The 22,210-nt window shown below is 43.5% G+C and overlaps 3 protein-coding genes across 7 annotated transcripts in view; 2 read left to right on the top strand and 1 right to left on the bottom strand.

The window, feature by feature from the left end:
• Nucleotides 1-577, top strand: part of LOC132463047 (granulocyte-macrophage colony-stimulating factor receptor subunit alpha-like) — a 4,088-nt gene extending 3,511 nt beyond the window's left edge. The window contains exons 7-9 of one of the 2 annotated variants that reach the window (XR_009526961.1): nt 50-131; nt 237-419; nt 487-577. Coding sequence is in view for 1 of the 2 variants with exons in the window: in XM_060058933.1 (XP_059914916.1) it covers nt 50-131; nt 237-329 (175 nt within the window). In the remaining variant the exon portion in view is untranslated. Of the gene's footprint in view, nt 1-49; nt 132-236 lie in introns of both variants that reach the window. The other variant, XM_060058933.1, reaches the window with a different exon arrangement.
• The window catches only part of ndufb3 (NADH:ubiquinone oxidoreductase subunit B3), a 146,964-nt gene that overhangs the window by 94,546 nt on the left and 30,208 nt on the right, over nt 1-22,210 (top strand). The gene's annotated exons all lie outside the window — the stretch shown is intronic.
• On the bottom strand, nt 250-21,440 carry LOC132463024 (uncharacterized). Of its 4 annotated transcripts, XM_060058894.1 has the most exons (35): nt 21,089-21,439; nt 20,057-20,197; nt 19,750-19,875; nt 19,260-19,412; nt 18,390-18,566; nt 17,953-18,124; nt 17,731-17,835; nt 17,408-17,578; nt 17,164-17,304; nt 16,943-17,068; nt 16,412-16,804; nt 15,999-16,139; nt 15,773-15,910; nt 15,482-15,577; nt 15,262-15,354; nt 14,938-15,078; nt 12,885-13,022; nt 12,596-12,691; nt 11,962-12,054; nt 10,690-10,830; nt 10,410-10,547; nt 10,064-10,159; nt 9,430-9,522; nt 8,158-8,298; nt 7,868-8,005; nt 7,522-7,617; nt 6,888-6,980; nt 5,631-5,771; nt 5,343-5,480; nt 4,997-5,092; nt 4,363-4,455; nt 3,092-3,232; nt 2,845-2,982; nt 2,554-2,652; nt 250-2,126 (listed from the first exon to the last, which is right to left on the bottom strand). In XM_060058894.1, the coding sequence occupies exons 1-35, from the start codon at nt 21,317-21,319 to the stop codon at nt 2,017-2,019; spliced, it is 4,764 nt and encodes a 1,587-aa protein (XP_059914877.1). In that variant the 5' UTR covers nt 21,320-21,439; the 3' UTR covers nt 250-2,016. The 4 variants fall into 4 exon arrangements, with proteins under 4 accessions (XP_059914877.1, XP_059914878.1, XP_059914880.1 ...); XM_060058895.1 differs by lacking the exons at nt 2,554-2,652; nt 2,845-2,982; nt 3,092-3,232; XM_060058897.1 differs by lacking the exons at nt 10,410-10,547; nt 10,690-10,830; nt 11,962-12,054; nt 12,596-12,691 and having other exon boundaries at nt 21,089-21,440.

Below are 22,210 nucleotides of genomic sequence, written 5' to 3'. Positions count from 1 at the left end.
TTTTTCCCTCTTGCTAACTTTACGGTGTGTGTGTGTGTGTGTGTTTCAGGGTGTCGAAGCTTCTCTTCCCCCAGATTCCTCAACTGCCCAAGAAGTACAAGCACTTCCTGAAGAGACCCACATCATGTACTGTGAGTAAAAGAATGATACATTTTACACACATACACACACAGCGCATTTATTTCCATGTTTAACCATGGCCTTGGTATTAAGCTGTGATGTGCCTGCTCCTCCAGTTTCTCCCTGTGGTCCAGGCTGCATATGAGGAGGACATCACCGTGGTGGAGGACACGCAGAGCTCAACCGATGAGCTGAAACAGGACCTCTGACCTGCCCAATGTTTCTCAATGGGATCTGTGTGGCTTGTGTTCCTCAGGTGGCCCTTAAAGGGATGAGCGCCTCATCCATCCATCCAAACAGTACGGATGACAGCATGAACTCACCACTGCTCTGAGCAATGGGTGAGGTCATGCTGTCATCCAAACATTTTGGATGACCGTCACTGTCCTACTTGTGTCCCCAATGGGACGTCTCTTGGCTCTCTGGTTCTCATTAAAAGAAATGACTAACAATCCGAGTGCAGCTGTGTTTCTTGGGTGTGTGTATGAAAACATGTGTGTCTCACTGCGTGTTTAGGGTTTGGAGGACTGTATGTGAGTGTACCCCTGTATTCAATCATGGCCTGGTTTAGAAGTGCTGTCCACAATAGACCCTAAGATCCTCTCAAACATGGGGTGCAGCGATCCAACTTTCCCTTCCCCATACAGATATTCAGGCGCTAGTATAGGCTGATACCATTGGCTGATAGCGGTTTTCACATACAAGCCTTTGTTTTACCCAAACAACGTAAATGCATAGGCCTATTATGTTTGAGAAGGAAACAGAATGTGTGGTAGTGGAATCAAGCCTTTATTAAGAGTTTTTGTGGATTGCAGTAAAAGACATGCATCAGCAAAGACCATGGTTTTACTGCAACAAGACAGAGAATACAGTATGAAGGAAAGGCATGAAGGAAATATCAGCTATATATCTATCTATATATGAATAGATATATTGAAAAAAAAATGATTATTTCCATTACATGACAGCCAAATTGATCCTAATTGGTACTATTGCTCAGGGAGCTCACAGATGAGGCTGAAAATAACATTGTGCACACATCTTTTTCAAAAAAGTTGTCGTTTACATCAAAACGCATAAATACGCCGTCGAGCGCCATTATAACTATGCCAAACCTATGGGCGGCAGTGTAGGGAGACGGATAAAGCCATGCAAGCCAATCAGAATCCTCAGAATCAACAACAACGAATAACACGAGCGTCTTCCTGTAACAAACAAACTGTAAACATAGGGCGCTCATATGGCGTTAAGCATTTTTCTGGCGCATAATGTGACTCTTCAGAACCTAAAACCCCGTTTCTCCCCGTTGACACGACAACACATAACCGGCGTTTTCAGAAATCTCCACTTTGGCCGGAGTTTTTAGAAATGATCGTTTTCTGTGATAAAAACTGCGTTTTCGTGTAAATGAGGCCAAACCGCGTGGAAATATCTGCGTTTTCCCTTCGTGTAAACGGGGCCTAAAAGTCACCTGGGTGAAGTGTGGCATTGCTAAACACAGGTTTACATTAATATTATAAAAAGATTAAGGAAGGTACGAACAAACACATACAGACAGAATTCACAACATTGTAAAAACTGACAGAAGTCAGTGCAGCAATAACAGAGAGAAAAAAGCTGAAGAAATTATAAATATTGCTTTTTCAAGCAAAGGAATGCTAATAAAACGCTATGTCTATAGTATTGTCACTCTCATGTAATTTTTTTTGTCATAAAAACTCATAGAACAAGTGTATATACGATGATGGTTAGTTAATTAGTGAAGCCCCATGATTACACAAACCATCCCAATGCGTTACGTAATGAACCTGCAACCCCCGCAGAAAAAAACATCCCATTGGCTAAACAAAACCAAAAGACCAGCGCCCGCTTCCCCTTTACGAGGTCGTGCGTCAGTCATGTGTGGCGGGGTTCGTTGGCGTCGACGGCTGCATACGCGGGCAGAACCGCGTTCCCTAGCCCAGACATCAGCAGCTCCTGGAGCCTGCTCTTGTGGTTGTCCCCCACTGGAAAAAACAAAGATGCTACTTGAGGCATTACAGGTCATGGTACAGTGATGCGCTACTGTGACATGTGATGGTTGGGCACTGTGAATGACAGTGACATTATCCAGCGAGGGGTTACAGCCACGCGTTACAGTTTTGTGTTACAGGGATGCGTTAGAGTGACGTGTAACAGTGATGTGTTACAGTGACAGGTTACACTGGCGTGTAATAGGGAAACAATACAGTGGAGCGTTACATGTTACAGTGACCTGTTACTGTGTAGTGTTAGAGTGACATGTCAAGGTAACCTGTAACAGTGGCGGGTCACAGCGATGGTGATCTATTCCTTATCGGTTTTGGTGTGAACACGCTCACGCCTCATGTTTCCTACCCTTTTCCTTCATTGTGCAAACAAAGAAGAGGAAGACGGCAACAGACGGGCTCTTACCAGGAAGGGGGCGGCGGTGGGCCCTCAGGAGCCCCTCCAGGTGCCCCAGGGCCTGCCCGGCGGCCGCCTTCTCTGCCTCCTTCTTGGTGGAGCTGCGCTCTGGGAGGGAGGACAGGGTCACGTTAGCGATTCATCCTCACGTAGACGAGCAAAAGTGTCTTTGCATCATCGTAGTCGCCTCTCGAGTGCGTCTCGGTGTTAGAGGGTGCGTTGTGTTTAGTGAGCTTTCGCTAAAGACAGACGGAAAGACAGACGGACTGACCAAGGGTAGAGAGACAGAAATATCCCCACCTGGACTTTGAAAGATGAACGGGCCGTCGATTTTCAGAGCACATTTGTAAGTACCATCTGATGACATTTTTATATCTTCCACAGGGGGGCGAGATTTAGTTAGTTGCATGAAATGAAGAACGGCCAGTCTCTCTCCACCTGTGGAAGAACCGCATAACAGTAAGCTCTAGGGTTCATTAGAAGTGTGTGTGTGTGTGTGTGTGTGTGTGTGTGTGTGTGTGTGTGTGTGTGTGTGTGTGTGTGGTACCACTAGGTGCAGGGCTCAGAGACAAGGCTTTCATCAGGTCACTGTAGGCAGCTCCTACTGCCCCCTCCTGGTCAGCAGCCTGGTGGGGTCGGAGGTCAACCTTTATGGTCACTTCTACGGAGCCTAAGACCTGCCCCCCATCTGAAACAAGGACATTGTCTTAAAACAGCTAAATCTCTTTTTTTTTAGTACAGTGTGACGGTTTAAATAAAGGAAGATTCTATCTAGGGATGCACTGATACCGATACCAGTACTCTGACTCGGGCCCGATACTTTGCTCATGTATTACTATTCGTAAAACTTCTCAGATACAACAAACCGATACCCCCAAAACAGTTTTTAGTTTTTATTTAACCGCGGTTATTTCTCTTATACGTACGATCGTCAATATAGTAATCTATGCCATTACATCACTACTACTGAAATAAGTCCCCAAATTTAGAGAGGAAGGGGTAAATTCCTATGTTTTTGCCATTCTCCCCAAAACCCTGAACAATCCCCTCTGCTGAGAACGCAGGCGGCGTCCCGACTAAGGCACCGTTGGAGGGGTTGTGTGTATCTTTGGAGCTGTGCCTTGGCAGCGGTTGACTGCGGCGTCCGAGAGAAAGTTGTTATTTTCTGAGACTTATTGTACCGCCATGGTGTGTGTGGATGGTGGAGTTCCGTCTGAGCAGCGATTTATTTAATACCCGCGTCAGAGGGTTAGGAATCCCGGGCACCTATAGTATAACGCTACGGTGTGTGTTGCATGTCATATACAACATTACTCATTATATCACTCATACACAACAAATGTACAAAATACAATTATAACTAAGTTGCCGTGGTGCGTAACCATAGCGATAACATGCCCCTCTCTTTCCTAGAACTCACGGCCCAAAACGCATTCTTTAAGATTGCATAATGTATGAATTCCCGCTTAGAAAGTGGGTTCACTGGCTCTTTAAACTGTAATGGTATTATTAAGTACTCGTATCGGTACTCTGTATCGGCAAGTACCCAAATGTAAGTACTTGTACTTGTACATGGTCTGAGAAAAAGTGGAATCGGTGCATCCCTAATTCTATCCTATCCATAATTAATATAATATAATATCATTTGAGGTTGAGCACAAGAGCAAAAAACTAATATACAAAATGTCTCCCTGACCCTAACCCTAAAAATAATGTAAACTTCTGAAACCAAAATCGACAGACCACCCCTTTAAAGGTCCCTTGGCATGCTACTTCACGGATGCTTACATATACACCCCTTTAAGTACTATCACTGACCTGTAACTTCAACAGCATCTGCGGTATCATACACCGGGTGACAGATGTTTCCAAGGTCGGCCGCCACCTTTTGCAGTCTGCCTTTGACCTCACCTTGGATTTCAGAGAAACAAAGAAAACCACTTTAGTCAGGTATATGGGGGCCAATTTCTTCATTGTACTGTTTCTTCCTCGGAGCATTTGCAAGAGTGTGCCTTACACAAAGGTCAACCATAGCAGTAGCACTTTGATCTTTGTGATGAGACATGAAGTACTAGTATGGTGATCAAGTTTGTTGGTCCAACATCTCCATTCTTCATCCATCCATACTCCATTGATTACAAAACACAAAAGTGATATTGTTTACATTAGAAGCGATGCGCACATTCTAAATGTTATTTAGCAGAATCAGTACATGGAACTGATTTTGACAAATTGTACTGGAAATAAATGTTTTGCGAAGCCAGGAGAAACAGCTTATATCTTTTGATCACAGACCGGTATTTCCCTTTAAGCTAGCACTCAACGCACGTCAAACATCCAACATTTAAACATTCTCGAGTAAAAAGCAAACTCTGAAGGCAGATTACAACAGCAGAGTCAGAACAGTATTGTTGATAGTGCGTCAAATCTCCAGCAGAGGAGCCGTTCTAACCAGGAAGCTTGAGGTCTTTCACCGTCTGCAGCCCCTCCAGGTGAGCCAAGGCCTTCTGGGCTGCCAGAGAATCAGACTCCTTTTTGTTGGACCGCTCTGAAAGAGCACAGGATTGGGAACACAACGAATAAACCATACTTTGAGTATATATTCAATAGGGTGGGATGAGTCGAATAAGGGCCTGAATATATTTGTGGTATTGTCGTTCTTCTTGTGAATGGTATCGCAATGTCAGGGAATAAAGATATATATATATTATGAGACACAGTTCCGAGATAATTAATTCTGTTGATTGTCGATTATGAATGGTGACGCAAAATGCTTATCGATAGCAACCTGAACTCACCTGGACTTTGGAAGGTTAGTTTCCCGTCAATTCTCAGGGAACAGCTGTACGTTCCATCAGGTCTATGATCTATTTTCTCCACAGGGGGGCAACATTGAGTCTGTCTGAAGAACTCCAGAACTGCCTGTTTCTCTTCACCTACGGTAAGAAGCACAAAGCAGTGAACTTGAGTGTTCATTAAATGTGTGTGTGTGTGTGTGTGTGTGTGTGTGTGTGTGTGTGTGTGTGTGTGTGTGTGTGTGTGTGTGTGTGTGTGTGTGTGTGTGTGTGTGTGTGTGTGTGTGGTACCACTAGGTGCAGGGCTCAGAGACAAGGCTTTCATCAGGTCACTGTAGGCAGCTCCTACTGCCCCCTCCTGGTCAGCAGCCTGGTGGGGTCGGAGGTCAACCTTTATGGTCACTTCTACGGAGCCTAAGACCTGCCCCCCATCTGAAACAAGGACATTGTCTTAAAACAGCTAAATCTCTTTTTTTTTAGTACAGTGTGACGGTTTAAATAAAGGAAGATTCTATCTAGGGATGCACTGATACCGATACCAGTACTCTGACTCGGGCCCGATACTTTGCTCATGTATTACTATTCGTAAAACTTCTCAGATACAACAAACCGATACCCCCAAAACAGTTTTTAGTTTTTATTTAACCGCGGTTATTTCTCTTATACGTACGATCGTCAATATAGTAATCTATGCCATTACATCACTACTACTGAAATAAGTCCCCAAATTTAGAGAGGAAGGGGTAAATTCCTATGTTTTTGCCATTCTCCCCAAAACCCTGAACAATCCCCTCTGCTGAGAACGCAGGCGGCGTCCCGACTAAGGCACCGTTGGAGGGGTTGTGTGTATCTTTGGAGCTGTGCCTTGGCAGCGGTTGACTGCGGCGTCCGAGAGAAAGTTGTTATTTTCTGAGACTTATTGTACCGCCATGGTGTGTGTGGATGGTGGAGTTCCGTCTGAGCAGCGATTTATTTAATACCCGCGTCAGAGGGTTAGGAATCCCGGGCACCTATAGTATAACGCTACGGTGTGTGTTGCATGTCATATACAACATCACTCATTATATCACTCATACACAACAAATGTACAAAATAAATTATAACTAAGTTGCCGTGGTGCGTAACCATAGCGATAACATGCCCCTCTCTTTCCTAGAACTCACGGCCCAAAACGCATTCTTTAAGATTGCAAAATGTATGAATTCCCGCTTAGAAAGTGGGTTCACTGGCTCTTTAAACTGTAATGGTATTATTAAGTACTCGTATCGGTACTCTGTATCGGCAAGTACCCAAATGTAAGTACTTGTACTTGTACATGGTCTGAGAAAAAGTGGAATCGGTGCATCCCTAATTCTATCCTATCCATAATTAATATAATATAATATCATTTGAGGTTGAGCACAAGAGCAAAAAACTAATATACAAAAAGTCTACAAAAATAATGTGAACTTCTGAAACCAAAATCGACAGACCACCCCTTTAAAGGTCCCTTGGCATGCTACTTCACGGATGCTTACATATACACCCCTTTAAGTAACTATCACTGACCTGTAACTTCAACAGCATCTGCGGTATCATACACCGGGTGACAGATGTTTCCAAGGTCGGCCGCCACCTTTTGCAGTCTGCCTTTGACCTCACCTTGGATTTCAGAGAAACAAAGAAAACCACTTTAGTCAGGTATATGGGGGCCAATTCCTTCATTGTACTGTTTCTTCCTCGGAGCATTTGCAAGAGTGTGCCTTACACAAAGGTCAACCATAGCAGTAGCACTTTGATCTTTGTGATGAGAGATAAAGTACTAGTATGGTGATCAAGTTTGTTGGTCCAACATCTCCATTCTTCATCCATCCATACTCCATTGATTACAAAACACAAAAGTGATATTGTTTACATTAGAAGCGATGCGCACATTCTAAATGTTATTTAGCAGAATCAGTACATGGAACTGATTTTGACAAATTGTACTGGAAATAAATGTTTTGCGAAGCCAGGAGAAACAGCTTATATCTTTTGATCACAGACCGGTATTTCCCTTTAAGCTAGCACTCAACGCACGTCAAACATCCAACATTTAAACATTCTCGAGTAAAAAGCAAACTCTGAAGGCAGATTACAACAGCAGAGTCAGAACAGTATTGTTGATAGTGCGTCAAATTTCCAGCAGAGGAGCCGTTCTAACCAGGAAGCTTGAGGTCTTTCACCGTCTGCAGCCCCTCCAGGTGAGCCAAGGCCTTCTGGGCTGCCAGAGAATCAGACTCCTTTTTGTTGGACCGCTCTGAAAGAGCACAGGATTGGGAACACAACGAATAAACCATACTTTGAGTATATATTCAATAGGGTGGGATGAGTCGAATAAGGGCCTGAATATATTTGTGGTATTGTCGTTCTTCTTGTGAATGGTATCGCAATGTCAGGGAATAAAGATATATATATATTATGAGACACAGTTCCGAGATAATTAATTCTGTTGATTGTCGATTATGAATGGTGATGCAAAATGCTTATCGATAGCAACCTGAACTCACCTGGACTTTGGAAGGTTAGTTTCCCGTCAATTCTCAGGGAACAGCTGTACGTTCCATCAGGTCTATGATCTATTTTCTCCACAGGGGGGCAACATTGAGTCTGTCTGAAGAACTCCAGAACTGCCTGTTTCTCTTCACCTACGGTAAGAAGCACAAAGCAGTGAACTTGAGTGTTCATTAAATGTGTGTGTGTGTGTGTGTGTGTGTGTGTGTGTGTGTGTGTGTGTGTGTGTGTGTGTGTGTGTGTGTGTGTGTGTGTGTGTGTGTGTGTGTGTGTGTGTGTGTGGTACCACTAGGTGCAGGGCTCAGAGACAAGGCTTTCATCAGGTCACTGTAGGCAGCTCCTACTGCCCCCTCCTGGTCAGCAGCCTGGTGGGGTCGGAGGTCAACCTTTATGGTCACTTCTACGGAGCCTAAGACCTGCCCCCCATCTGAAACAAGGACATTGTCTTAAAACAGCTAAATCTCTTTTTTTTTAGTACAGTGTGACGGTTTAAATAAAGGAAGATTCTATCTAGGGATGCACTGATACCGATACCAGTACTCTGACTCGGGCCCGATACTTTGCTCATGTATTACTATTCGTAAAACTTCTCAGATACAACAAACCGATACCCCCAAAACAGTTTTTAGTTTTTATTTAACCGCGGTTATTTCTCTTATACGTACGATCGTCAATATAGTAATCTATGCCATTACATCACTACTACTGAAATAAGTCCCCAAATTTAGAGAGGAAGGGGTAAATTCCTATGTTTTTGCCATTCTCCCCAAAACCCTGAACAATCCCCTCTGCTGAGAACGCAGGCGGCGTCCCGACTAAGGCACCGTTGGAGGGGTTGTGTGTATCTTTGGAGCTGTGCCTTGGCAGCGGTTGACTGCGGCGTCCGAGAGAAAGTTGTTATTTTCTGAGACTTATTGTACCGCCATGGTGTGTGTGGATGGTGGAGTTCCGTCTGAGCAGCGATTTATTTAATACCCGCGTCAGAGGGTTAGGAATCCCGGGCACCTATAGTATAACGCTACGGTGTGTGTTGCATGTCATATACAACATTACTCATTATATCACTCATACACAACAAATGTACAAAATACAATTATAACTAAGTTGCCGTGGTGCGTAACCATAGCGATAACATGCCCCTCTCTTTCCTAGAACTCACGGCCCAAAACGCATTCTTTAAGATTGCATAATGTATGAATTCCCGCTTAGAAAGTGGGTTCACTGGCTCTTTAAACTGTAATGGTATTATTAAGTACTCGTATCGGTACTCTGTATCGGCAAGTACCCAAATGTAAGTACTTGTACTTGTACATGGTCTGAGAAAAAGTGGAATCGGTGCATCCCTAATTCTATCCTATCCATAATTAATATAATATAATATCATTTGAGGTTGAGCACAAGAGCAAAAAACTAATATACAAAATGTCTCCCTGACCCTAACCCTAAAAATAATGTAAACTTCTGAAACCAAAATCGACAGACCACCCCTTTAAAGGTCCCTTGGCATGCTACTTCACGGATGCTTACATATACACCCCTTTAAGTAACTATCACTGACCTGTAACTTCAACAGCATCTGCGGTATCATACACCGGGTGACAGATGTTTCCAAGGTCGGCCGCCACCTTTTGCAGTCTGCCTTTGACCTCACCTTGGATTTCAGAGAAACAAAGAAAACCACTTTAGTCAGGTATATGGGGGCCAATTCCTTCATTGTACTGTTTCTTCCTCGGAGCATTTGCAAGAGTGTGCCTTACACAAAGGTCAACCATAGCAGTAGCACTTTGATCTTTGTGATGAGAGATAAAGTACTAGTATGGTGATCAAGTTTGTTGGTCCAACATCTCCATTCTTCATCCATCCATACTCCATTGATTACAAAACACAAAAGTGATATTGTTTACATTAGAAGCGATGCGCACATTCTAAATGTTATTTAGCAGAATCAGTACATGGAACTGATTTTGACAAATTGTACTGGAAAGAAATGTTTTGCGAAGCCAGGAGAAACAGCTTATATCTTTTGATCACAGACCAGTATTTCCCTTTAAGCTAGCACTCAACGCACGTCAAACATCCAACATTTAAACATTCTCGAGTAAAAAGCAAACTCTGAAGGCAGATTACAACAGCAGAGTCAGAACAGTATTGTTGATAGTGCGTCAAATCTCCAGCAGAGGAGCCGTTCTAACCAGGAAGCTTGAGGTCTTTCACCGTCTGCAGCCCCTCCAGGTGAGCCAAGGCCTTCTGGGCTGCCAGAGAATCAGACTCCTTTTTGTTGGACCGCTCTGAAAGAGCACAGGATTGGGAACACAACGAATAAACCATACTTTGAGTATATATTCAATAGGGTGGGATGAGTCGAATAAGGGCCTGAATATATTTGTGGTATTGTCGTTCTTCTTGTGAATGGTATCGCAATGTCAGGGAATAAAGATATATATATATTATGAGACACAGTTCCGAGATAATTAATTCTGTTGATTGTTGATTATGAATGGTGACGCAAAATGCTTATCGATAGCAACCTGAACTCACCTGGACTTTGGAAGGTTAGTTTCCCGTCAATTCTCAGGGAACAGCTGTACGTTCCATCAGGTCTATGATCTATTTTCTCCACAGGGGGGCAACATTGAGTCTGTCTGAAGAACTCCAGAACTGCCTGTTTCTCTTCACCTACGGTAAGAAGCACAAAGCAGTGAACTTGAGTGTTCATTAAATGTGTGTGTGTGTGTGTGTGTGTGTGTGTGTGTGTGTGTGTGTGTGTGTGTGTGTGTGTGTGTGTGTGTGTGTGTGTGTGTGTGTGTGTGTGTGGTACCACTAGGTGCAGGGCTCAGAGACAAGGCTTTCATCAGGTCACTGTAGGCAGCTCCTACTGCCCCCTCCTGGTCAGCAGCCTGGTGGGGTCGGAGGTCAACCTTTATGGTCACTTCTACGGAGCCTAAGACCTGCCCCCCATCTGAAACAAGGACATAGTCTTAAAACAGCTAAATCTCTTTTTTTTTAGTACAGTGTGACGGTTTAAATAAAGGAAGATTCTATCTAGGGATGCACTGATACCGATACCAGTACTCTGACTCGGGCCCGATACTTTGCTCATGTATTACTATTCGTAAAACTTCTCAGATACAACAAACCGATACCCCCAAAACAGTTTTTAGTTTTTATTTAACCGCGGTTATTTCTCTTATACGTACGATCGTCAATATAGTAATCTATGCCATTACATCACTACTACTGAAATAAGTCCCCAAATTTAGAGAGGAAGGGGTAAATTCCTATGTTTTTGCCATTCTCCCCAAAACCCTGAACAATCCCCTCTGCTGAGAACGCAGGCGGCGTCCCGACTAAGGCACCGTTGGAGGGGTTGTGTGTATCTTTGGAGCTGTGCCTTGGCAGCGGTTGACTGCGGCGTCCGAGAGAAAGTTGTTATTTTCTGAGACTTATTGTACCGCCATGGTGTGTGTGGATGGTGGAGTTCCGTCTGAGCAGCGATTTATTTAATACCCGCGTCAGAGGGTTAGGAATCCCGGGCACCTATAGTATAACGCTACGGTGTGTGTTGCATGTCATATACAACATTACTCATTATATCACTCATACACAACAAATGTACAAAATACAATTATAACTAAGTTGCCGTGGTGCGTAACCATAGCGATAACATGCCCCTCTCTTTCCTAGAACTCACGGCCCAAAACGCATTCTTTAAGATTGCAAAATGTATGAATTCCCGCTTAGACAGTGGGTTCACTGGCTCTTTAAACTGTAATGGTATTATTAAGTACTCGTATCGGTACTCTGCATCGGCAAGTACCCAAATGTAAGTACTTGTACTTGTACATGGTCTGAGAAAAAGTGGAATCGGTGCATCCCTAATTCTATCCTATCCATAATTAATATAATATAATATCATTTGAGGTTGAGCACAAGAGCAAAAAACTAATATACAAAATGTCTCCCTGACCCTAACCCTAAAAATAATGTGAACTTCTGAAACCAAAATCGACAGACCACCCCTTTAAAGGTCCCTTGGCATGCTACTTCACGGATGCTTACATATACACCCCTTTAAGTAACTATCACTGACCTGTAACTTCAACAGCATCTGCGGTATCATACACCGGGTGACAGATGTTTCCAAGGTCGGCCGCCACCTTTTGCAGTCTGCCTTTGACCTCACCTTGGATTTCAGAGAAACAAAGAAAACCACTTTAGTCAGGTATATGGGGGCCAATTCCTTCATTGTACTGTTTCTTCCTCTGAGCATTTGCAAGAGTTTGCCTTACACAAAGGTCAACCACAGCAGTAGCACTTTGATCTTTGTGATGAGAGATAAAGTACTAGTATGGTGATCAAGTTTGTTGGTCCAACATCTCCATACTTCATGCATCCATACTCCATTGATTACAAAACACAAAAGTGATACTGTTTACATTAGAAGCGATGCGCACATTCTAAATGTTATTTAGCAGAATCAGTACATGGTACTGATTTTGACAAATTGTACTGGAAATAAATGTTTTGCGAAGCCAGGAGAAACAGCTTATATCTTTTGATCACAGATCGGTATTTCCCTTTAAGCTAGCACTCAACGCACGTCAAACATCCAACATTTAAACATTCTCGAGTAAAAAGCAAACTCTGAAGGCAGATTACAACGGCAGAGTCAGAGGAGTATTGTTGATAGTGCGTCAAATCTCCAGCAGAGGAGCCTTTCTAACCAGGAAGCTTGAGGTCTTTCACCGTCTGCAGCCCCTCCAGGTGAGCCAATGCCTTCTGGGCTGCCAGAGAATCAGACTCCTTTTTGGTGGACCGCTCTGAAAGAGCACAGGGTTGGGAACACAATGAATAAACCATACTTTGAGTTTATATTCAATAGGGTGGGATGAGTCGAATAAGAGCCTGAAGATATTTGAGATATTGTCGTTCTTCTTGTGAATGGTATTGCAGAGTTAGGGAGTTAAGATATATGTGGATGCAAAATGCTTATCGATAGCAACCTGCACTCACCTGGACTCTGGAAGGTTAGTTTCCCGTCAATTCTCAGGGAACAGCTGTACGTTCCATCAGGTCTAGGGTCTATTTTCTCCACAGGGGGGCAACATTGAGTCTGTCTGAAGAACTCCAGAACTGCCTGTTTCTCTTCACCTACGGTAAGAAGCAAAAAAGCAGTGAACCTGAGAGTTCATTATAATCAGGGATTCACCGATTCCACTTTTTCTCAGACCAAGTAGAAGTATATAACTTAGATTTAGGTGTTCGCCCATTCCGAGTAATACTAATAATACCATTACCGTTTAGAGAGCCGGTGAACCCACTAGCTGCGTTTCCATCCCCCTACTTTTATGCACATTTTGAAGCATGGAATCACGGTGAAGGAAACACCTAAATTCGCATAAAAATCCTCTAATTCGCAAAAAAGTTTATCTGCTCGCTTGAGGTGGTTTTTGACTTATGTGAAAGAGACTAAATGCGCAAAATGGGAGATGAAAACACACCTTTTGAAACACCCCTGCCGACATCAACTTGTAGCGTCAATATATTTTAGCGTTTGTATACATAGACATCCTATATCATATATACTTATGATACAGGATGTCTATGTTTGTATATCCTTTAATTATACCGTGCCCATCAATCCCTGATATATGGACACCTACTAAGTAGTTCCAGTCAAATGGTCTGTTCAGCCTTCAAAACGAGAGCTGATAAATTTTGCCAAATGCATTCAACTGTAATCAGATATTTTTAAATCTCAATAGGTGCGTCCATGGAACAGATGGCCGATGTGAATAATAGATACGTGTGGACCGCTGAAGAGATAAAACTTTTCCTTGCTCTCATCGAAGAAAAAAAAATTACAGCTATTTTAGATGGAAAACAACAACGCAATTCCATCATATATCAGGAGGATACGACAAGAGGATACGACAAGCCCTGGAATGTGTGTAGGTTCCCGCTCCAACCACTTGATGGAAACACACCTAATTCAAATTTCCTTTTTGCAAACTTTCTAAAGATTCGCTTCACTTTATTGAGATTTAACAATATGCGTTGTGGCCTGAGAGATCTAGGAAAGAGGGGGCGTGTTATCGCCATGGTTACGGCCAACGGCAACTTTGTTATACTTTTTTTAGTACGGCCGTTGTGTATGAGTGATATAATGAGCGATGTTGTGTATGACATGTGCCACACACATGCGTTATACTATAGGTGTCCGGGAATCCTAACCCTCAGATGCGGGCATTAAATAAATGGCTGCTCAGACGGAGCTTCGCCATCCACACACACCGTAGCGGTTGACAATCTACCGAAAACACAACCGAGGCACAGCTCCACACGGCCACTCAAACCACGCCGCCGACGCCCCTTTATGCTCCAAATTGGGGACTTATTTTATTACAGTGATACATAGAATACCATGTTGACGATCACATAGGACAAATTACCATGTTTAAAAAAATAAACGTCACCTCAACGTTACGTCACGTTGCGTAAACTGCCATCGGTGGTTATATCTAGCCTGGTCCTACCAGACTCTCGTACTTCATTTCATTTGCACAGAGAGTCTGGACCTACTCAAATGACAAACGTTAACTCACTTGAAGAAGGGTGTCTGTTGAAGTTTAAAACTATTGGATCTGCCCAGTGCCACTCCGGATCTGCCATAAACAATCGCTAACGTTTGGCCGTTTTGGAATTTCGAATTATAAATATGTACAATGTATCCTTTAAATACGTAACCAATCGCTAACGTTTGGCCCGGGAATGACGTTGCGCGCAAACGGGTACGTTCAGCTCACTGTTCAGCAAATATATGAGCACGTTCAATGAACAACGCTCTTTCAGCGTGTTCATGGGCAACAATGCATGTATCGGAGAAGTTTTATAAGTACGAGTACATGAGCACAGTATCGGGCACTGTGTACTGATATCAGTATCGTGCATCCCTAATTATAAGTGTTTGTGTGTGTGTGTGTGTGTGTGTGTGTGTGTGTGTGTGTGTGTGTGTGTGTGTGTGTGTGTGTGTGTGTGTGTGTGTGTGTGTGTGTGTGTGTGGTACCACTAGGTGCAGGGCTCAGAGACAAGGCTTTCATCAGGTCACTGTAGGCAGCTCCTACTGCCCCCTCCCGGTCAGCGGCCTGGTGGGGTCGGAGGTCAACCTTTATGGTCACTTCTACGGAGCCTAAGACCTGCCCCCCATCTGAAACAAGGACATCGGCTTAACAGTCAGTACTGTGTGATGGTTTAACTTTAGGAACATACTATCCCGTCATTAATTTATAGAATATAATATTTGAGGTTCAGCATAAGAGCAAAAAAATATAGATACATAGAATCATTTAAAAAATAATCTGGACCCACTGACTCACTGAGCATCACTGACCTATAACTTTGCCAGCGTCTGTGGTACGATACACAGGCGAGCCGATGTTTGCAAGGTCGGCCGCCACCTTTTGCAGTCTGCCTTTGACCTCACCTTGAATTTCAAAGAAACAAAGAAAACCACTTTAGTGAGGTATATAAGGGCCAATTCCTTCATTGTACTCTTCTGAGCAGTATTGTTGATAGTGTGTGAAAATCTCCAGTAGAGGAGCCATTCTAACCAGGAAGCTTGAGGTCTTTCACCGTCTGCAGCCCCTCCAGGTGAGCGAAGGCCTTCTTGGCTGCCAGAGAATCAGACTCCTTTTTGGTGGACCGCTCTGAAAGAGCACAGGATTGGGAACACAACGACTAAACCATACTTTGAGTTTACATTTATAAGGTGCGATGAGTATCCAAGGGTCAGGGAATAAAATATATATTGTGGACACAGTTATATCTAGAATGGATCATGTGCATCCACATAAATTCTGGATGTGGATGCAAGATGCTTATCGATAGCAACCTGAACTCACCTGGACTCTGGAAGGTTAGTTTCCCGTCAATTCTCAGGGAACAGCTGTACGTTCCATCAGGTCTATGATCTATTTTCTCCACAGGGGAGCAACATTGAGCTTCTCTGAAGAAGTCCAGAACTGCCTGTTTCTCTTCACCTACGGTAAGAAGCACATTATAACTGTGTGTGCGTGCGTGCGTGCGTGTGTGCGTGTGTGCGTGCGTGCTTGCGTGCGTGCGTAGTACCACTAGGTGCAGGGCTCAGAGACAAGGCTTTCATCAGGTCACTGTAGGCAGCTCCTACTGCCCCCTCTGGGTCAGCGGCCTGGTGGGGTCGGAGGTCAACCTTTATGGTCACTTCTACGGAGCCTAAGACCTGCCCCCCATCTGAAATGGTGGAGAAGCTGTAAGTGCTCAAAAACTGCCTCATCATCATCATCCTCATCATCAGCATCAGCTGACTCTTCACTATCTCAAGGGATATGTGTCCTTAGGCATTATTATTTACCAAGCCGCCATCTTGGACCTAAATGCTAGCTGGGTGGGGGAACTGAATGTGGGATTCAGCTGGTGTTTAGAAACAAAAAAGGAACCAAGATAGCCACTACGTGAATAAGGCCCATTGTAGGACCTTCGCTCTAAAACACCCCCCTCCTTACCCGGTCGTTCACCTCCAGCCGTCGACGGCAGAACCTTAGACATTTTGCTGGGCCGGTCAGAACGATCCGTTATCATTCGTTTCATGGGGGTCCCAATCTCAGCATGAGCCCCCTCATCTGTGCCTTCGACCTCCTGGTAACGGAGCCCTGACCCCTCCGCTAGGCCGCCCGTGGGGTCTGCTTCTGGCAGCCATGTGACCCTGTCCCCGTGGCCTGCCGGGCTATCCGTCACGAGGTACCCCGGAAGGGGTTGTTTGAACCTCACCAGCAGCTCCTGCAGAGCTCCTTTGTGGTTGTTTTGGTTGACAGCAGCCTTGTCCAACACCCCGCACAGAGCCTCCAGGGCCGCCCTCGCTGCCTGCTGCACTGCCTCCGCCTTCGACCCGGACCCCTCTGCAAAATTTAACAAACTGTAGGAAATTGACGAGAATGTTGCAACAACTAATTTTCAACAAACTTAGGGCTATTTTCTTTCAAATATAAATGTTGTTACACTGGTGTTAATTGCTAAATTGACACAGGCTTACGCACCCAAGTCATAGAAGGTAATTTTCCCATTGAGTCTCAGGACAAAGCTGGAGGCTGAGCTCCTTTCCACTGGGGGCAGGACCTTTAGCCTGGTACAGTACTGCAGTACCTTCTCCTTATTGGAGGAACCTGGGAAGATAGAAGGGAATTCTTAGCGAGCGGATGACAGACATCGATGTGTCATCATAGCAAACACCGCTGTGAGGAAAGGCGTGTTACCCAACCTGTATCGGCAGCTCCAAGTCCAAACAAAGAGACTAGTTTCTCATAAACATACTCCACTCTGTCCACAGGTGCTGAGACACCCTTATCTGGGGAGACGTCAACGGCAAGGGACACCATCACTGCTGCAAAGAAAGAGGACCCTGGAAGAAAGAGAACAGTCACACTCCTTCTCAAACAGACTAGAGATCGCCATAATGTTATCGTGTCTATAGAAGCAAACAGATCCGCAAAGGGAGGGGTTACCTGCTGTCTGTGATTTGGCTGCTTGACCTAAAGCTGCTTCCTCATTGGCTATCACAGTGGCCAGCTCTTGCAGTGCTTTTTTTGCCGCTGCCTGGTGTGCTTGTGCCTTCGACTTACACACCAGTGACCCCAGGAATGTCTCACCGTGGACCTCTACCTGACCCCTGAACCCTGTAGGGTAATCAGATGAACCATTAAATCATCAATGTATGGCCTTGTGAAACATATTTGTATTTGTGAAACATATCTTCAGATGTTTGTAACAACAATTTCTACGAATGCCATTGGTAAGTGGCCTTTTACCAGAGTTGTACTGTGTTTACCTGCACTTTCGTCTTGTTCAGAGAACACGGGATTATCCCATTTGTATTTTTTGGCACGTTCCAAAAGACGGTTTTTGTACATGAGGGTTTCGGAGCTGAACTCCTCTACGCAACAGAACACATGTCCACATAGTTATCATTAACCCTCTTGAGGAAATATACATATATATATACACTAAATTGCAATGTATCTCTGCTTTCTTAAAACTATTCTCCTCTTACCGTCAGTGACGACTGTGTGCTTCTCCAGCTCGCCCACTCTCTCGGTGAGGGTGTTTATCTGCAGTCCGTGCTGGGCCTGCACAGCCTCCAGCCTCTGCCACTGGGGCTGCAGCTTCTCCTGGAGGTCATGGTTCATATCCAAGAAGCTCTTCACCTTCTGCAGCTCCTCTGACTGGAGACACAGACAGACAGACAGACAGACAGACAGACAGACAGACAGACAGACAGACAGACAGACACACACCACACACACACACACACACACACACACACACACACACGCGCCATGACTCATCATTCAATTCCAGATTCAAGTGTAGCTGTATTTGTACATAAAAACACAGTGGTGTGCAGTGTGTATGTGTTTGTGCGTGTGCACACCTGTGTTTGGGGTGTGCATACTTGTACATATGCATGTTTTACTCAGCGAGCCCTACCGTGAGCATGTTCTCTCTGTCTGCATCGTACAATTGAGATAGATACTCCATCTTGTCCTTCATAATCTTCAACTCCATGTTCAGAATACTTTCAACATCATATTTGTCTGTAGAATGTCCTTCATGTCGGACCACAAGATCGCGTCCAAAATGCAGCTGGAAATTAATGTTCTGAATCTGTTGAGGGGAATAAAGACAAGGAAACAAAGATTATCAAATTGGTTTGATTTTTTTTTTACTTTCTCATCATTCAACCCACCGCCTCTGGCAGTGTAAACATGTTTGGTAATTGAGCAGTTGGCCATCAAACACATTCATTATATCCCAAACGATTGTTTAGCAGCTCCAATAGCTGTATCTTTGAATTGTCCCACCAATATAAGGTAGCTCTCTCCAATAGTGTCCACAAACGAACAAATCGCCAAGTTTCTTTTACTGATTTGGACACAGCAAATGCATTCTGGGTTTCCGTGCTACTGCACATGCCCAAGGACCAGGAGACGGACTGAAAAGAAGTTGCAATTGTTGAATTCTATGGGAGCTACCGAAAACACTTTTTTGGCTTATAATGGTTTCAATTGATGGCCCACTGCCAGAATTCGGAATACATCGGCACATCGGGAGGGGGTTAGTCTAACAAAAATCATGGTTAATTTACATCAACATTGACATTTTTAACAATTAACCTGGGGTCTTAACAAACTTGTGTTTCACACTATTTTACATTTCGTCATTTAGCAGACGTTTTGGTCTGAATGCGACTGTGTGGCTGACAAGAATCAAAGCATACCATCAGCAGCTATAAAAAATGCTGCACGATCAATTCCTGATGGGAATCCGAACACACCACAGAGCACCGGCGGCACCTACCTCAGCCATGTCCTTGGAAAAGCTCTGGAATTCTGGGACCTTTTCTCCCAACGCTTCCCCAAGAGCCCTGATCCGACCCATGTAATCCTGGAAATCTTCAGCAGTCACCGCAAAGTTGGCAGAATGCATGATCTGGTTCCTCACATTAGTCACCTGGAGAATTTGTGAATTGAGTGATTTATTTTGAACATCATTCATGATGAAGGGTAGGGCAGCTGGTTCCAGGATGACTGCGGACATTCGGGTTTGAACCCAGAACCATTTGGCCCTTGAGTCAAACGCGCCAGCCCCCCAGACTACCCTGCCCCCCTAATGCAATGTAAACAACGCAATGATCCGTTTAGGAGACTTGTTTGAGACTTCAATGTCCCATGTCAATGTTTGAACATGGAACGAAGAACAGTACAACAACACAACTATCCCTCAATGGGTACAACTTAGTCTTAACTAAGGGTTACGACAGGTAGATCCTACAAGGAGGATTGTGCACCTCTGTGAGCATATGGCCTGTCACAAACTTCTGGAAGTGTCGACAGGATGTCATTAGAGTGAGGAACGCTGAGATGTCAAAGTCATCCACAGACTTGTGCTTCATATTGCCACGCGACATGTAGACCTAAAAATGTACAAAGAAAGTATTAGCTGGAGTTAGCTTTAATTCAAAAGCAAGGATACGTAGTTATTATAGAGCTAAAAACATACAAGAAACAGTTTTCCTCAACTTGGCTTAAAATAAATGTAGAGCTAGTAAGTAAGTACTGTAAAGCATTTGTTCAGGTATTTTGAGGTATACATACCTTAGCCACCTCCCACTTATGTGAAGGCCACAGGTAAGGTGTGGTGTTAATCCAATGCACCATCTTGGGGTTAGGGTTATTGTGCTCTGACAAAATCTCCCCTTTCCAAGCATCACACAAACGACACAATTTATTAGGAGCCTGTAAGAGTTTGCCGAGTTAAAGGTGATGGAAAATGCAATATAAATTTATATACACGCATACACACACACACACACTCACACACACACACACACACACACACACACACACACACACACACACACACACAACTACTAGCCTGTATATTATCTAACAATATAATATATATATATTATTATTTTATATAATAATATAAATACTAATAATACTACTAATAATAATATATAAAAAATAAAGCGTCAAGTAATAAATTAGCATTACACAGCCATGTGCAGTTTGGGCACCAATACAATTACAAAGGGTTAACATCAGGGCTCACCTTCAAACCACTTAGAGCCTTTTGTGGCTTAGAAAAACTTCAAACAACATTTTTCTCACATAAACTTATTTATACAATGTTATTTTAGGGGAAGTGTGACCCTAACCCATGTAGCTATCTACTGGACCCTGGACTTGGACCGGTTCGTGGTTATAGGGCGATCTATTATGAAACGGTTCTTATCAAGTCATAACAGAACAGCTCGCTTCCTATGTACGAGGTCTTAAATGCGGTGAGAAATATGTGAAGCTTTTGACTTTATTCTCCAGTTCTATAAATAACAACCACACATGCATACAACACACGCTCGTGTTGAATAATAATATTATTTATATCGGGCATCGTTTGCCAATGACTCGTAAGAGACGGGAAATCACGTTGGTTCAAAATTGTTCAAGTATTTCTCATATAAGTTTTGTCTTTTAAAAAAAGCCTCTGAATGGTAGATGTTCCCACCAGGAGGTTGATTTCAAAATACAACTGACATGGGTTAGACATAGCCGTCTAATGCCAAGTCGTTGAATACTCATTCCTAACAAAAGTTAAATAAATGTCACTCTGAACGTAGTTACCGATTTCACGGTTGGCACTTTCTTATAATCGCATTTAGTCGGACCAATGCACGTTTTTTCCTTCAGCTTGATTTTCCCATTCAAGGCGTTGTGAAAAACCTCGGTTTCGTTTTCTAAGAACCTGCCCATTTGCGTTTTGAGGCACTCCAAGATCATTGTAGTTCTGATCCATGTTTTGTATCCTTGGTCTTCAAACCTTTGAATGTATCCCCTGATATCCGAGCTATCCATTTGATCAGCAGAGAGTAGAGATAAGTTAGGCTATTTCTTAATTCGCAGAAATCGTCCGACTGTCAACTGTCTCTTATGTTGTGATCGCGATACTGCCTGATTCCAGGGGCGGAGCAGTTCCCTTACTTCCCTACCACATATCTTGAATAAAGAATTAAAGCCATACTGCCGTATCATGGTGTATTCATATAATTTGTCCCTTGATATCATGATGTAGTGGGGCATTTTTTAAAGTGTGGGAACAGTGCATTTGTTCAAATTTAGGCCGATTTGGGATACATTTATACCACCATTAAATATTATTAGCGCTTATCATAGTCATGACATATAGGCTACTGTTTACTTCCGTACGTGCTGCGTGGGATGTCTTTGATTTTCTTATTTTTGCGCATGCAGGTAAGTTCACACTGGAATCTGATATTTGCCTGATTAAAACAATTATTTGAACAGCAAAATAAAAAAAGCTAAAATGTCCCAAAAACAGTTTGATCAGAGGATTATTTCAACTGTGATTTGTTTCCCTTTTATATGAGCTCCTAAATCAGATCCGGCTTTTTGCAATGTCACCACAGTATCATATTGTGGCAAATATTTTTTAAAAGTACTATTAGATTTAAGAAAGGTTAACTTGAAACCACCACTTTTTTATTATTATTATTATCCCCCTATGTCCCAGGGATGACATATCCGAGATTTGCATTTCTAGCTTGCCCAAATGGTCCGTATTCTTGACAGCCTCTCAGAAGTGTGGCCAATAAGTGGTACATATTTTCTTGTCATGCTTATCTTGTGCTAAGCAGGACAATGTATTTATAAAAGGAACCTTTCGAATGGATTTTTCGGTGGAAGCAAAGCGAACATAAAATTATGTTGTGCCCCACAAGAACACCG

The sequence above is a fragment of the Gadus macrocephalus genome, chromosome 8, assembly GCF_031168955.1.
Source record: "Gadus macrocephalus chromosome 8, ASM3116895v1".
Classification (NCBI taxonomy): Eukaryota; Metazoa; Chordata; class Actinopteri; order Gadiformes; family Gadidae; genus Gadus; species Gadus macrocephalus.
Note: the sequence above shows the minus strand (reverse complement) of the source record. Positions and strands in the feature narration are given on the sequence as shown.